At 64.6% G+C, this 14,720-nt stretch overlaps 2 protein-coding genes across 3 annotated transcripts in view; one reads left to right on the forward strand and one right to left on the reverse strand.

Moving 5' to 3' along the window:
* Positions 1–14,720, forward strand: part of PC (pyruvate carboxylase) — a 93,945-nt gene that overhangs the window by 73,797 nt on the left and 5,428 nt on the right. For both annotated transcript variants that reach the window (XM_075545305.1, XM_075545306.1), the window contains 9 exons: positions 1,123–1,258; positions 1,345–1,529; positions 1,893–2,058; positions 2,195–2,340; positions 2,433–2,550; positions 2,868–3,019; positions 3,825–3,943; positions 5,320–5,482; positions 6,855–7,037. In XM_075545305.1, coding sequence (XP_075401420.1) covers positions 1,123–1,258; positions 1,345–1,529; positions 1,893–2,058; positions 2,195–2,340; positions 2,433–2,550; positions 2,868–3,019; positions 3,825–3,943; positions 5,320–5,482; positions 6,855–7,037 — 1,368 coding nt within the window. The remainder of the gene's footprint in view (positions 1–1,122; positions 1,259–1,344; positions 1,530–1,892; positions 2,059–2,194; positions 2,341–2,432; positions 2,551–2,867; positions 3,020–3,824; positions 3,944–5,319; positions 5,483–6,854; positions 7,038–14,720) is intronic.
* On the reverse strand, positions 8,877–12,472 carry LRFN4 (leucine rich repeat and fibronectin type III domain containing 4). The gene is made up of 3 exons (XM_075545308.1): positions 11,770–12,472; positions 10,016–11,374; positions 8,877–9,675 (listed from the first exon to the last, which is right to left on the reverse strand). Exons 2-3 carry the CDS (start codon positions 11,362–11,364, stop codon positions 9,114–9,116), a joined length of 1,911 nt encoding a protein of 636 aa, XP_075401423.1. The 5' UTR covers positions 11,365–11,374; positions 11,770–12,472; the 3' UTR covers positions 8,877–9,113.

Consider the following 14,720-nt stretch of genomic DNA (forward strand, 5'->3'; position numbering starts at 1 on the left):
CCACCACCACCAGCACCACCAGCAGAAACCCTGCGGTGCACATTCGCACACTCGGGCCAATGCCACTCGGACTGACTCAGGCCTTTGGTTCTTCCCCGTGCCACCGGCCTCTCCTCCTCCTGCTGTTTGGTTTGCCCTTCTCCATGTTCCTGGCCAGACTGTGGCACTGGAGCCTCTGCACCAGGTGCTGTGTTTCTCCGATACGCTCTCGTAGTCCGTGCTGCCCACACAGTGACTGGGTTGGGAGCTGAGAGGTCAGGGGAAGATGTAGGCACGGGAGCCAGAGAGCACGCTGAGGAGGGCTGGGGCCAGTGGCTGAGCGCTTGGCGGGGAACAGAAAAGCCTGTGGTTGGAATCTACCCCATGGCCCCTTTGAGCGAGGCCTAGTGAGCTGCTCCTCAAAAGACCCCTCCTCACCCCCCTCTCCCCCCCAAACGAAACCAAACCTCTCATCGAGTCACCTCTGACCTTAGTGACCCTGTGGGACAGAGAGTGGCTCCGAGAGGCTCCAAGGCTGTCTGCATGGAAGCAGACCGCCAGGTCTTTCTGGTGCGTTCGGAACACTGGCCCTCCAGTTGGGAGCTGTGCACTTAACTGTTGCACCACCAGGGCTGGCTTCTCCCTGTAAAGATCACGGGGCAGTCGTGCATGGCACTCGGGGTGCCCACGAGACGGAAGTGGCTCCACAACATCCAACAGAGCAGGTCAGGGCTGTCCCTGTGGGTTCCTGTGCACAGGAGCAGAAAGCCTCCTCTTTCTCCTGTGGGGCCACTGTTAGATTCGAACTGCCAGCCTTGTGCTTGGCAGCCACCAGGGCTCCTGCTGAAACAGCACCCAGTGCCCAGCAATCCAGTCTGTCTGGTTACCTTTCCTGGGGAGCAGGGGCCTGGCTGTTTCCGGGAGGAACGAGGAGACGGGGGCTGGCGGGGCTGTGGTGCCCACAGAGGGCAGCAGGCCAGGCAGGTACTGCCCACGGGCACGAGGCTGCCCTTTCTTGCCGGTCTTGGCCAGTCGTAGATTAGGAGGCGGAGGGGTGGCTTCTGTGGCCCATGAGGGGGTGTGGGAAATGCCGGGGTGAGGGGGCGTGATGGTCCTGCTCTGACGAGGCACTGGTCCCTCCAGATGCTGAAGTTCCACACAGTCCGAGGGGCCCTGAGGCTCCTGAGGGTCCGCCAAGCCTCCACCATCCCCGCAGCCTCCCCACGTGCCCGGCGCCTGGAGTACCGGCCCATCAAGAAGGTGATGGTGGCCAACCGAGGTAAGCGCCCGTCCACTCAGTTCCCTCTGCCTCCCCACACCCCAGCACCCCAAGTCTCACCCCACCCCCTCCCCACCCCGCTCCAGGGGAGATTGCCATCCGCGTGTTCCGGGCCTGCACGGAGTTGGGCATCCGGACCGTGGCCATCTACTCCGAGCAAGACACGGGCCAGATGCACCGGCAGAAGGCAGACGAAGCCTACCTCATCGGCCGAGGCCTGGCTCCCGTGCAGGCCTACCTGCACATCCCGGACATCATCAAGGTGGCTAAGGTGAGCCGGCTGCTGACCTAGGCGCTGTCCTGTGCCTCTCTGTCCCCGGGAGCTGTGTCCGCCCAGGCACCGAGAGGACGGAGCTGGCTCTAGTGAGGACCTGGTGTGGCAAAGGCCTGTGAGGGGTTTGAGCTTGGGAGGCACCCAGTGGGTGTCTCTGGTGGGAGCACCAAACGCCGGCACAGGTTGAGCCCACCAGGAAGTGCCTCATAAGAAAGCCTGGTGGTCTCGTGAGCAGGGGGTGCTGTGTTGCAGGCTCCTGGGAGACATGGGTGGGAGGCGTGGCCCTGGAGTTGGAACAAAGCCCCGGGTGCAGTGTTTGGTGTTCAGTGTTTCCACCACCGCCCACTCCCCCCCCAACAGGAGAATGGCGTGGATGCTGTGCACCCTGGCTACGGGTTCCTGTCGGAGCGTGCCGACTTTGCCCAGGCCTGCCAGGACGCAGGGGTCCGGTTCATCGGGCCGAGCCCTGAGGTGGTCCGCAAGATGGGGGATAAGGTGGAGGCCCGGGCCATCGCCATCGCCGCAGGTGAGGGGCAGGCCGCATGGGGTGAGGCTTGGGGGCGGGGCGCCATTGCCGCAGGTGAGGGGCAGGCCCCACGGGGCGAGGCTGGGGGGGGTGCCCTCCAGCCTTCTTAAAGGCGCCCTCCCCTGTCGACCCACAGGTGTCCCTGTGGTTCCTGGCACGGACGCCCCCATCACTTCCCTCCACGAGGCCCACGAGTTCTCCAACACCTACGGCTTCCCCATCATCTTCAAGGCTGCCTATGGGGGTGGCGGGCGTGGCATGAGGGTTGTGCACAGCTACGAGGTGAGCCAGCTGGGGGCTGGCCCGCCGGGGGTGGGGTGGGAGGGTGTGGCGCAGGAGATCCGGGAGGCCCTGACGGCTCTGTGGGCCCCCAGGAGCTGGAGGAGAACTACACTCGGGCCTACTCGGAGGCCCTGGCTGCCTTCGGGAATGGGGCACTGTTCGTGGAGAAGTTCATTGAGAAGCCGCGGCACATCGAGGTTCAGATCCTGGGTGAGTGGCTGCTGGTTGCTGGCCAGGGCGTGGTCAGGGCGGCACAGTTCCCTGCCCCGCTGTGAGAGGGAGATGCTAGCTGGCTGTACTGGTGGCTTGGGGCTGGCCTGGGGGAGCTGGCATTTGTTGGGGTCCGTAGGGGCGGTGGTGACCCACTGTCCCCAAGGTGTCCTCTGTGAGCAGATGCCGAATCTCCGTCCCTCGGAGCGACTGGTCCTTCCCTCTGTGGCAGGTGCTTAAGTGCTGCCCCAGTAGGACCCCGTGGGCGCCTGTGGGTTGCCGTGGCGCTGAGCTGTGTATCCCCCGGTTCCCCGCAGGGGACCAGTATGGGAACATTCTGCACCTGTACGAGCGAGACTGCTCCATCCAGCGGCGGCACCAGAAGGTGGTGGAGATTGCGCCTGCCGCCCACCTGGACCCCCAGCTGCGCACACGGCTCACCAGCGACTCCGTTAAGCTGGCCAAGCAGGTGCTTGCGGGGCCTCGGCTCAGGAGGAGCCAGGCCACTCCTGGTCTGTGTCACTGACCGGGGCCCAGGGCGGACAGTGGCAGGAACAGGGTGGCTGAGGGGGCCGGGCTTGGGGCCAGCAGCCCTTCCCACTGAGCCTTGTGCCGCCCTGCACGGCCCCAGGACAATCTCGTCATAGTGGGGATGTGGTGGCTATCATTTCCTCACTGCTTGTGACTGCCCCCTCTGCCCAGCCATGGCCATTGCCCCTCACAAGACTGTCCTGATGGTGGCCCAGCCTGGCTGCAGTGGGTGTGGCCGGGGGGGCACTGACCTGCTGGCTCGCAGAACACAGTGGCCACGTGAGCTTGGCTGGGCTCCAGCCACTGGTCTCACCAGGCCTCCCTCCTTAGAACCAGGCTGCCCGTTCCCTGATCCACATCTCCATCTACCTCCCAGTCCCCTTCTCACGGTGCCCAGGGCTGCCAGGACTGTCCCTGACCACAGCCACAGGGTCCCTGTAGAGCTGAGGCTCCACCTCCCTCCCTGGGGCAAGAACTCTCTGGTGTGGCCCCTGGCTGCCGTGGGCTCAGTTGGTGCTCAGACCAGAGGGCAGATGTTGCTCCCACTTGTGGTTTGGGCAGGTCCGAGGGTGTCACTTGCTGACTGATGATCCTGGTGGTTCAGAGGGATGGCGTGGCAGTGCAGAGGGGTGCCTTCCTCACCCCCCACCAAGTTTAAAACAGCCTAGGAGTGGCTAGACTAGAAATGACTGGGGGGAGCTCCACAGCCCTGCCTGCAGCCCACTGACACCGCCATCCCTCAGGTGGGCTATGAGAATGCAGGCACCGTGGAGTTCCTGGTGGACAAGCAGGGCCGGCACTACTTCATTGAGGTCAACTCCCGGCTGCAGGTGGAGCACACAGTCACCGAGGAGATCACTGAGTGAGCAGGGCACAGGGACAGAGGGACAGAGAGGGTCAGGGACAGGGGTCCCTGAAAAGTGGGGATGGGGGACAGGGTGCAGGGGGACAAGGGTCACTGAGGAGGATCGTGGAGTGGATGTGGGGTGGAGAAGGAGGGATGGTGAGGAGAGCCACAGGGGTCCCTCTGGGTGCTGTCCCCGCCTCTTGCCGGGGCTCAGTGGAAATTTGCAGTTGGTGCTGTCTCGGGCCACGGGGGCCATGGATGGGGCAGCCGTGCTGGCTTTGCGCCATGTGGCGTGCTCACAAGGTCAGACTTTTCCTCATGTAGCTGCAGCATGTGTCAGGGTAACCGAGGAGCCAGGACCCTCTGGGGCTCGCTCTCCTACCAGGGCTGGGTCCCTGGAGCAGGTGCAGGCTCATGCCAGGCCTCTCACCAGGCAGCCCAGTCCTGACCCCACGGTGTCCCTCTCCACAGCTGTCTTCCTCCACACCCGCTCCTGCAAACAGAGGTTCTCAGAGAACCTCTGCCCATCACCTGCCTCGTGTGTGTTGGTGGCATTTATTTCTCTAGGCCGCTGTCTCTTCTGACCACGTGATGGGGCAGAGCTGCCGGCCCTCAGGCTCTGTGGTCTTCACCGCAGCAGACTGCTGGGCTTTCTCCTACAGGGGGGAGGGGTGTGTTTGACCCACCATCCTGTCCGTGAGCAGCTGGGCACTGAGTGCTTCCTGACTTGCGCCCACAGTCTCGGGCCCCTGTGGGCCGTGGGCAGGCCAGAGGCTCAGGGGACACTGCGCCCCCACAAACCTGTGTCTGCAACAGAGAAAAACAAGCTTCTAGTGTTTCTGGGTGCAGATTCTGAGCCATGGAGGGTCGTGCCCTGGCCTTGGGCTAGGCCTTACCACCGAGCTTCCCAGATTCCCGTTTGCTTTCCCAGCCTCTCCCGCAGGGCCCTTAGTCTCTGGTAAAAAATGTGCCAGAAAGGGACTCCCTGAGAATCAGGACTGTCCCCACCACTCTGCTGCCCTTCTTCTCTGAAGTGGCTTCTCCAGGTCTCTGGGCTGTCATGCAGTGGCTCTCAGTAGAGCCTGCTGGGCAGAGAAGGGGCATGGCTGGGTTCCTGGCACAGGGGAGCCAGGCACCAGTGGGCCTTCTTGCCGGGGCCGTGGGGCGGATTAGCAGGTGTCTCTGAGGCACCCAGGCGGCCTCAGGCAGCCCCATGCTTGGTGGATGCAGGGCCTCGAGGCTCACGAGGCAGCAGTTGCTCCTGCCAGGCTGCCCTCAGTCTCGGGCCATGACTGTGCCCTCTGTACGGATCCACCTCGCTGGTGGCAGCAGGGGATGGGCAGGTGAGCTGTGTCTCACCCCCTGTCCTTCCCCCTTCCCCCCCACTGCAGTGTAGACCTGGTCCACGCCCAGATCCACGTGGCTGAGGGCCGGAGCCTGCCGGACCTGGGTTTGCGGCAGGAGAACATCCGCATCAACGGCTGTGCCATTCAGTGCCGGGTCACCACCGAGGACCCCGCTCGAGGCTTCCAGCCCGACACGGGCCGCATCGAGGTAGGCAGAACCCCTCCCAAAGCCCTGCGCCAGTTAGCAGCCCCAGCTGGCAGAGCTGCCTGCTGCTTAGAGCACAGGGCTCCAGGCCCGGGCAGAGAGTGAGTATGCCAGCAAGGAGAGTTTGCGCGGTGCTTACACAGAGCCCGGGCCGCCTGCACGCTGCGGGTAAGGGTGACTGGGTCCCAGGCCACCAGGCCGGGTGGGGACAGGGGTGGGGTGGGGTGGGAGGAGACCCACCAGCCTTGGAGCTTGCATGTAGGGACGGGCAGGGGAGAGCAGGGTGGTGCTGCTGACAGGCCCCTCTGCCTGCTCCATGGCCCTCCCCGCCTCCTCCAGCCTCAGGCTCCCATCCATCCCCTTGGTGCAGGCAGGTCAGCTCAGCACCTCCCTTCGGCAGGACCCTGGGGCGGGTAGTGAGGGTTGAGCTGGAGGGGTGCTGTCCAAGTCCAGCTGGGGCTGGAGGCAGGGAGCGGAGCCCAGGTTGCGATTCTGGAAAGGTGAGGCCGTAGGTGGACTTGCCGGCCCGCCGGCCGGGCCCTGCCCGCCGCGGGGTCTGCGCCACGTCGCAGCCGCTCTGCCAGCTGGCTCTCCACAGGGTATTTTTAGCTGACAGTTCCTGCTCATGGCTGAGCCTTCGCCTTAAATATTTTATTAAGTTCCTTCTGATCGGATACAGGCTGGTGCCCCTCTGGGCTGGACATGGGGTGCCAGGGTGTCCACACCCTCAGGATTCCCCTCCCACCCCTGGGCCACCAGGGGCCCCTCTTCCCACCCCCATGGAGTCAGCCTCCTTCAGGCACAGGGGCGTGCCCATGGACTCGAGCACATGCATACATATATATACGCTGGGCTGCCCCTCCCCTGGTGTGTCCAGGCCCCTCTCCTTCCTGTTGGCTGCTTCTAGGGGACAGCATTCACTATGTGGCCTTCCCCTGTACCCCATCCTTTGGGAAGAGAGGAAAATGGGTGGACATCGAGTCTTCCCCAAAATAAAGCACCCCCTTCCCTGGCCCCACCTGCCTGTCCCTGCCCTGGCTTCATTGGCCCTCAGCATCCTGTCACCATTTGTCAACCCAGCCTCTGTCCCCTTGTAGCCCTCCTGGGGCAGGGGTGCCACCTCACCTGTTCTGTCCCTGGGGCAGAGAGAGGAGCAAGTGTAAAGGGTGGGGTGAGGCGTCCCTCTGACCACCCTCCTGGTGTAGGTCCGTGTCCCTGCCTCCTGCCCTGCACAGGAGGGCTTGGGGGTACCCTGAGTTTTGCCGGCTGAAACAGGTAACCTGTGGGAGCCCAGTGCCTCCCGCGGTCCCGCCCGCCCCGAGCCTAGGGTGGTCACATCTGGACTTGGGCTGATGTGCTCCGCCGGCCACCCCAGGTGTTCCGGAGCGGAGAGGGCATGGGCATCCGCCTGGACAACGCCTCCGCCTTCCAAGGGGCTATCATCTCCCCCCACTACGATTCCCTGCTGGTCAAGGTCATCGCCCATGGCAAAGACCACCCCACGGCCGCCACCAAGATGAGCAGAGCCCTGGCCGAGTTCCGCGTCCGTGGCGTGAAGGTGAGTGGCCGTAGCCCCATCATGGAAATGACCCTGTCCTGGCTCTGGGCTCCCTCCCTGACATGGGCAGTCCTCCGGTATAGATGGCCTGGGCCGCTCATTGTCTGCCAGGCCAGGGGGAGCGTTCTGGCAGCCTCACACCTTCCTGCCTCTGTGCCCTGGCACCAGGGCCCTGAGCCACACCTGCCAGACCATCACCTGCCCAGAGCTCTGATCCTCCCCAGCATGTGCCCATTTCTAGCAGAGAGGGACACAGAGCGCGCCAGCTGTGGGGAGGAGGTCAGGGTTTGAAACCAGACCCTTCTGCCAGCCTGGTCCACACTGAACACTGCTTGCAGGACAGGTAGGCAGGAGGGTGGCTGCAGCTGGGTGCAGGGTCAGGTCATGGCACTCATGGCCTCATGTGACCCGCCTGGCAGGCTCAGTGCCCTCTGCCGCTGAAGCCAGCACCTGGGCCAGTGCCACAGCCTCCTTTCCCCAAGCTGGGACGGCGTGCGTGCATGTGTTGGTGTGGGGATGGTTTGGGGCCCAGGGCCCTTGTCATTTCTTGGGGAGCAATGTGTTTACATTCTAGCTATTGTTCCCTGTTGTGGGGAGGGGGCGATGCCCTGGGCTCGGGGGCTTAGGGCACCCAACCTGGGTGTGTCTCATGGCCACTCTAGTGACGGGCAGGGCTGTGCCCATGCCCCTGTGGAAGTGGTGGCCGATGCTTCCCTCTCGCCAAGTGCCCCATCCCTTCCATCACCATTCATAGGACCCAGAAGCAGCCCCCACCTTAGGTGGAACCTGGGCCCGACCAGGGGCCCCGAGGAAAAAGGGGGTTGGCAGCAGCTTCTGGGGGTGCTATGGCTTCCCCAGGTGTGACCCTAGATCAGGCCACAGGTGCTCCCTCATCGAGCGCCATCCTGTGCCCCTGGCACCCCCTTTTTCTGGCCCTGCCTTGCCTTCCTGAGGCTGTGCCCTCCCTGATGACTGACTCTCCAGCGTCTGTCTGCTCCAGGTTCCTGCAGCCACAGTGTGCACTGAACATGGCATGCACACGGGCCTCTGAGCCACGCCTCGGCCTAGCTGCCAGCGGATACACAGCAGGGCAGGACACTGACTGCTCCCAGCTGGGCACTCAAAGGAGGCTGCAGCACCAGCTGGCTGTGTCTTGGAGTGGGGACTGCAGGGGCCAGCCAGGAGGCCCAGCCAAGAGCTGCGCCAGGGGTGAGGTTGGCAGTAGGGCTGGGCTCTAGGTCCGAGGCTGTAGGAACTTGGGCCCAGAGGAACAAGGGTTCCCTTCTTGGGCATGGGATTCCAGCAGAAGAGTGACCTGCAGGCCTGTGACACGTGTGCCCATGAGCCTGCCTCTGGGTCCCCTGCCCACAAGGGAGGCCGCACTGGCTGGGCTCCCAGGGGAGTCCAGCACACAGCCCCAGGGCCTCCCCAGAGGGCCCCAGGGCAGTGGGCTCCACAGCCCTTGTCCAGTCCCTGTGGGCTAGCACTTCCAGACCCAGAAGATGCCCTAGGGGTAGGGGGAGACACAGGCTGGCGTGCTTTTACCATGTTGTGCTGAGAAGGTGCTGCCAGCTGAAGTCCTGTCCTCCAAACGGCTGTCCACCCCCCCACAACCCCGTCCATCTACCAAGGGCTGACACGTGGCCAGCTCTGCCTGTGGGGGCACCCATTTCCACACACACCCCTCTGGGCTGGGGCCGGTGACCTGGCAGACACCTTGTGGCCACATCCCAGGGCCCCCAGGCCCCTCCCTGCCCCTGCCCTGTCTGGACGTGGGAGGTCTGCCCATCCTTCCCCCCTCAGGAAGCCTAGCAGGATGGACAGCCAGAGGCCAGCATGGAGGTGTCCCCAACAGTTTTATTATCAATAAAAACAAGACTGCTGCTTTGTCAGAGGAAGCTCCCCGCCGCCGCCTGCAGGCTAGGCCCAGGGAGGGTCCCCGTCCGGCTGAGCAGAGGGGACTCTGAGGTACCAAGAATGAAAGCCAAGGGGCCCCAGGCAGTGCCTACTTACCGGGGGCTCCTGCCCGTGCCTCGGGCGGGGCAGATCTGCAGCATGGAGGGCCTCGGGGTGCCCTCACACTACACTCTCCTCCAGCCTCTCTGCGCTACCCCCCACCCCTCGGCACCCTGCCCCCAGCAGCCCCCCGTGCACAGAGTGGCTCCGCCGAGCCCAAACCCCTCCCAGGCGCCTGGCGTAGCCGTAGCACCCACCGCTGTCCCCCAGGTCCAAGGAGCAGCTGCGCTGTGGGCGGGGCGGGGGGCTCCGGGGCGGGTGGCTCTTGGGTGTGGGGCTGGGACCTCCATTGGTCTGAGACTGGACGTGGCTGAGCTTCAGGGGCAGGCGGCCATTCCCAGCGCCCCGGCCCCGAACCAGCAAGGCCACGGTGAAGACCAGCAAGGCAGCCACCAGCACGCCGCCCACGGCCACAGTCAGGGTCCCGCCCAGCACGTGGGCCTGCAGGGCATGGCACAAAGGTGTGGCTGGCAGAGTGGAGAAGTGGGCACAGCCCAGCAGCCTGGTGGCCGTGAGGTCAGAGGGCCCAGCGGCAGGCGACAGGGCCAGCAGGCAGAGGTCATAGTCCGCACCGGGAACCAGGTGCTTCAGCAGAAAGTGGTGGCTGGAAGCAGGGACGATCCTGGGGGTGGGGGGAGGGGTCAGAGTGCAGGTCAGGCTCTGGCTCAGTTCGCATAGCCCCCCCCCCCACCCCAGGACCACCCTTGTGGCTTCACATGAGAAGGTGGAGTCGAGACTGGGCGCTTTGTGGGCTAGGGGAGCAGAACGCTCCACTCAGGGGCGGGCATGTGCACTGACACACTCCAGGAGCCCGGCTGCCAGGCACCCCAGCAGAGGCGGGCACAGCCCACGGGCGAGAGCACAGACAAAGCCACCCCCAAGCAGGAAGGCCTCGGTGGACCAGTGCTCTCCCCCTGCATTCCGCCCACCCTGAGTGCCGCAGGGCCCGGGTGGGTCCTCACCGGTAGATGAGTGTTTCGTCCTCACTGCTGTTGTACTGGATCTGGAACATCCACACCGGCTCTGCTGGCCGCCCGGGCCCCCAGCTCACCAGCCCCGAGGTGGCGGTCACCTCGGTCACTTGCACGGCTGCTTCGGTCTCTTGCGTCCCCTCAGCCTCGGCAGCAGTGCGAGCCGAGGCGGCGATGTCCGAGGGCCCTGGGCGGCCACCCTCAGTGCTGCCGTTCCCACCGTGGGGCAGGGCCAGCACCCGCAGCTCCACTCGCGCCGTGGCCTCGCCAGCAGGGTTGGTAGCAATACAGGTGTAGTCCCCCGCGTCCCCAGCACCAGTCACCCCGAGCTCCAGGGTCCCATTGGGGAAGGCCCGGGCCCGGGAGGAGTTGCCCACTAGCCGGTCATCAGGGCCGACCCAGTGCATGGTGGGCATGGGGTCGCCCAGGGCCCGGCACCGCAGCGTGGCCCGCTGGCCCTCCAGCACCCAGAGGCGCTGCGTGTGGCGGGCGATGAGGGGCGGCTCGCAGGAGAACTCGCCTTCAGGTACAGCCCAGAAGTAGCGGCCGGCCAGGCCGGGCGGTGAAGCGCAGGTCTCCAGGTCGTCGGGCCGCGCCAGCCGCCGCAGCCACAGCAGCTCGCAGTTGCAGTGCAGCGGGTTCCCGCTGAAGCTCAGCACCAGCGGGGCCGGGGATGCCTCCGCGTCCCGACCCCGCGAGAAGAGCGGGTCAGGCGCCAGCGTGGCCAGGCGGTTGGAGGTGAGGTCGAGGCGGGAGAGCTGGCCGAGCTGGGCGAAGGCGCCCGGGGGCAGCGCGTCAATGAGGTTGTGGTCCAGGTTAAGAGTGTGCAGAGCAGGCATGGCCCCGATGCCGGCCCAGGGCACCTGCCGCAGGTTGTTGTAGGACAGGTCCAGGTCCTCCAGGCTCTCCAGGAAGTCGTCGAAGGCGCCCGGCGCGATGCGGCCCAGCTGGTTGCCGCTGAGGATGAGGTGCTGCAGGTTGGCCGGCCCGCGCAGGCTGCCAGCACCCAGCTCCACCAGCCGGTTGCCGTCCAGGTGCAGCGAGCGCAGGCTCTCCAGGTCCCCGAAGGCGCGGGCGCTGATGCGGGTGATGGCGTTGCGGGACAGCGTCAGGTCCACCAGTCCCGTCATGTTGCGGAAGTCAGGGGGGCCTAGGGCCTGGATGAAGTTGTCTGCCAGCCGCAGCTCCACCGTGCGCCGGTCCACGTTGGGCGGCACGAAGAGCAGGCCTCGGTGGGCACACAGGGTGCTGAGCGACTCGGACAGGTTCTGGCAGACGCAGGGCAGCGGACAGGCGGCCGCCCCACTGGCCAGCAACAGCAGCAGGAGCGGTGGGGCCATGGTGAGCGGCCTGCAGAGGAAGGGCGGGCCACAGCCCAGGCACAGGTGGGGCTGGTGCAGGTGCCCACCTGTGCGGCTGCAGGTCTAGGAGCCCGGGGAGGGGGGAGGTGTCGGAGGCTCAGCTCCTCCCCCACTTGAACTGAGGGCCGGCTAGGGCCTGCAGGGTCAGGCCCCCCGGGGGAAATCACATGTCCCCAGCGGTTGGGGGCAGTCCAGGCACTGGGGACAAGGTGAGACACGAGGCAGGAAGCGGAGGTGGGCACGCGAGCAGGGAGGGTCCCGGAACTTCCTTTTTCAGGCGTCCCCAGAACCGCCAGCCTTCCCTTCCCCCTCCGGACAAGGCCCCCACTGCCCACCAACGCCTCCGGGCCGGCGCCCCTCCCGGCAGCGCCCCGCGGCCCTCACCTGGTGTTGGTCGCTCAGGGGGCGCGGGCCGGCCTCCCCACGGACCCGGCCGGCCCCCGCCGCCTCCAGGCAGCTCTCCAGCGGGGGCGAGGCCCGGGGCTGCCCGGCCATCCGCCGCGCGCCCTCCGGCCCATGGCGCTCGGCTCGCGGCCCGCTCGCTGCTCCCGTCCCTCTTCCCCGCACAGCTCGCGGCGGCGGCGGCGGCGGCGGCAGGCGGGCGGATGCGCGCCGGCGGGCACGCGCGCCGCGGACACGCACGTGTAGGGCGGGCGGGGAGGGGCGCACGGAGACCCACCCGGCACGGTTCCGGAGGTCACGGGGACACGCGGCCGCTGCAGCGCCCACGGGTGGCGCCGGTCACGCCCGAGGCCTGGGCCTGCAGCCTCCCGGGGCCGCTGCCGCAGCGCACTCACCCCTGCCCTGGCGCGCGCGCCCCCGGCCACCCAGGCACCCGGGCATCCTGCGCCGCCGCGCGAGCCGTCACTGCAGACACCCAGACAAAGCGCCAGCTCGCAGGCCCCTTCCCCATCCGAGGACCGGGAGCCTGTGTCACATGTCTCGGGCCCCCTCCCTGCACACCCACACACACCCACACGCCCCGCGGCGCAGGCAGGGCCGGGAGCAAACCACCGCACTGGTGCTGAGACCCTTGCCTTCACAGCCACACACTGAAGGTCACAACCGGTCTGCATCACCGAGTCACGTGGAGGGTCCCCAACACGGGCCGGGGCAACGCCCACAGTGGGGCTGTCGTGGGGGTGGGGCATTCGGGGGGGGGGGGGCGGGAGCGACCGCGCGTGCCACCAGGGCCCCAGCTGGCCAGCGTCCTGGCCCCAGTGGGTGGTGTCGGTGGCTCAGCTGGAAACAGAACCTGCTGGTCTTTCCTGCTTTTCTGAAAGGGAGACCAGAGGGGCTACGGACACTGAGCACAGAGACCCTGTGTTTGCGCCCCTGGTGCTCCCCGCACCTCCCCAGCCAGAAGCCCCACCTCCTACTGCTACTCTATTCAGAGTAGCTCCTGCCTGTCACCTCCCTCCAGACCCAGCTGGGCAGAAGAGGACCTTGCCAGCAGACACCAGCGGCCAGAGCACAGCTGGAGAGCACTGGCTTTGCACCCACGGCCCGGCCCTCCTGCAGGGGTGTTTGTGAAATGGTGCCCTGGAGCCTGCCCTGGCCAACCTTGCTCCTGGCACTTAGGTGCTAGAAGTGGGCATGAGTGTGGAGGAGCAGGGTTCACCCCGCTCCTGCCCATGTGACCTGGGTTCTTCCAGTGAGTTCAGCCAGGTGGTATCCCCAGTTCTTTCTTTTTTAAATTGGGGTAACTATACAGAGAAGTAACTGGTTTCCCCTCTCCACTTCGAGTGTCCCTCCCTCCCAGAAGCTCTGTGTCCGTGATGCAGTGCTGCCCCACTGCCTGCGGCCCCTCCTCCATGCCTTCCAGGCCCTGGCCGCTAGGAACTTGTCTAGGCATTTCATGCAGGGGCACCTGCAATCCCTCCCCTCCTGCTCTGCACTACACAGTCCAGGCCCCTCCCCTTTAGGGCATCACTATATTGTGCAGGCTGGTTCCGGGCTGCTGATGCTGGTGCCATGCACACTGGCATTCACCAGCAGTTTTGAGTCTGTTTTCAGTCCCTTGGGCATCCAACTAGAACTGCTGGTCCATGTGGGTCTCAAAGCCTTGGTGACACAGGGGTGAAGCACTCAGCCGATAAAATGACAGGTTGGGCTGGAGGGGTGATCAGCAAGAGGACATGGCCAATCACAGCCTTGGCACCTAAGTGGCTGCTGCCTCTGTCCTATAAGGTGGCCATGAGTTGGAATTGCCTGGATGGCAGTGGGATGGGCATTCTTTTCAAGGTACTGCCCAGCTGTTTTGCGTAGTAGCTATGCCATTTTACAGTCTCCTCAGGGCCATCGCAGGGTTTGCTTTCCCACATCCTCAGCATCCATCCCAGTGAGCTTGAAGCTGTAGCTCCTGATGATTTTGATCTGCACTTCCCTGATGAGTCCTGATGCTGAGAGCCTTTTCATGTGCTTCTTGGCCATTTGTAGACAAGTGATCCCAGCTTATTAACACCTTGCCACAAGCCTGTCCCTGTCCTTAGTAAGGCACACGGCATACAGTGCTGCGGGGCATGGTTTGCTGATGTCACCATTCTCATGCCAGCACCTCAGAGACGGACTGACAATAAAGCAGTAATCATGGGATGCACTGCGGGGAAGGCATCAGAACTCTTAGGGTGGGGTTCTTGGCACAGACCACCTTCCCAAGGCAAGACTGCCTGTGTTTGCTTGAGCGAGCTGTCTCTTGCGTCCTTTGCCCAGCTCATGGTCCATCTTTCTGTTGTTGGTTGTGGGAGTTTTCTGGGTCTCCAGGATACTAACCCCTGACCAGACACGAGACTGGCCGGTACTTCCTCCCACCCTGTGGGTAGTCCTTGCACCCTCTGGACAGTCCTCGGGTATCCATGTTTTAAATTTTAATGAAGACCCAGTTGTCTGTTCTTCTGTTGTGCTTTTAGTGCCCGGGGTGGTGCGCTTTCTTCCAAGTGTCTGGCTTCAGCTCTTTCATTAGGGCATCTGTTTGAGTCTGCCCTCTGTATGTGGTTAAGATCAGGTTGAACCTCGTTGCCCCCACCCCCTCACGGAGAGCCACTTTCCTTCCAGTGGCTAGGATGGAGAAGACTGGCCACTCTCCAGAGTGTTCTTGGTCCCCTTGTCGGAAGTCAGTAGACCATCTGGGTGAGGGTTTCTTTCTGGGCTCTCTTCTATCCTATCACACCTGAGTTGGTCTCTATGGCAGGCAGTACCACACCGTTTTGATTATTGTAGCTTTGGGGGAAGGTTTGGGACCTGGAAGTCTGAGTGCTCCAACCTGGTTCTTTTTCCCAATGACTTTGGCTGCTCAGGGTGCTTTGCAATTCACTACAAATGATGGTGGGTTTTTC

Source organism: Tenrec ecaudatus, chromosome 4, assembly GCF_050624435.1.
Source record: "Tenrec ecaudatus isolate mTenEca1 chromosome 4, mTenEca1.hap1, whole genome shotgun sequence".
In the NCBI taxonomy this organism is placed as follows: Eukaryota; Metazoa; Chordata; class Mammalia; order Afrosoricida; family Tenrecidae; genus Tenrec; species Tenrec ecaudatus.

Coding starts and splice junctions, on each gene's coding strand:
- LRFN4 (XM_075545308.1), bottom strand. CDS start 11,364: ATGGCCCCACCGCTCCTGCTGCTGTTGCTGGCCAGTGGGGCGGCCGCC. Junction 9,676..10,015: donor GACGAAACACTCATCTACCG/GTGAGGACCCAC, acceptor CCCCACCCCCAG/GATCGTCCCTGCTTCCAGCC.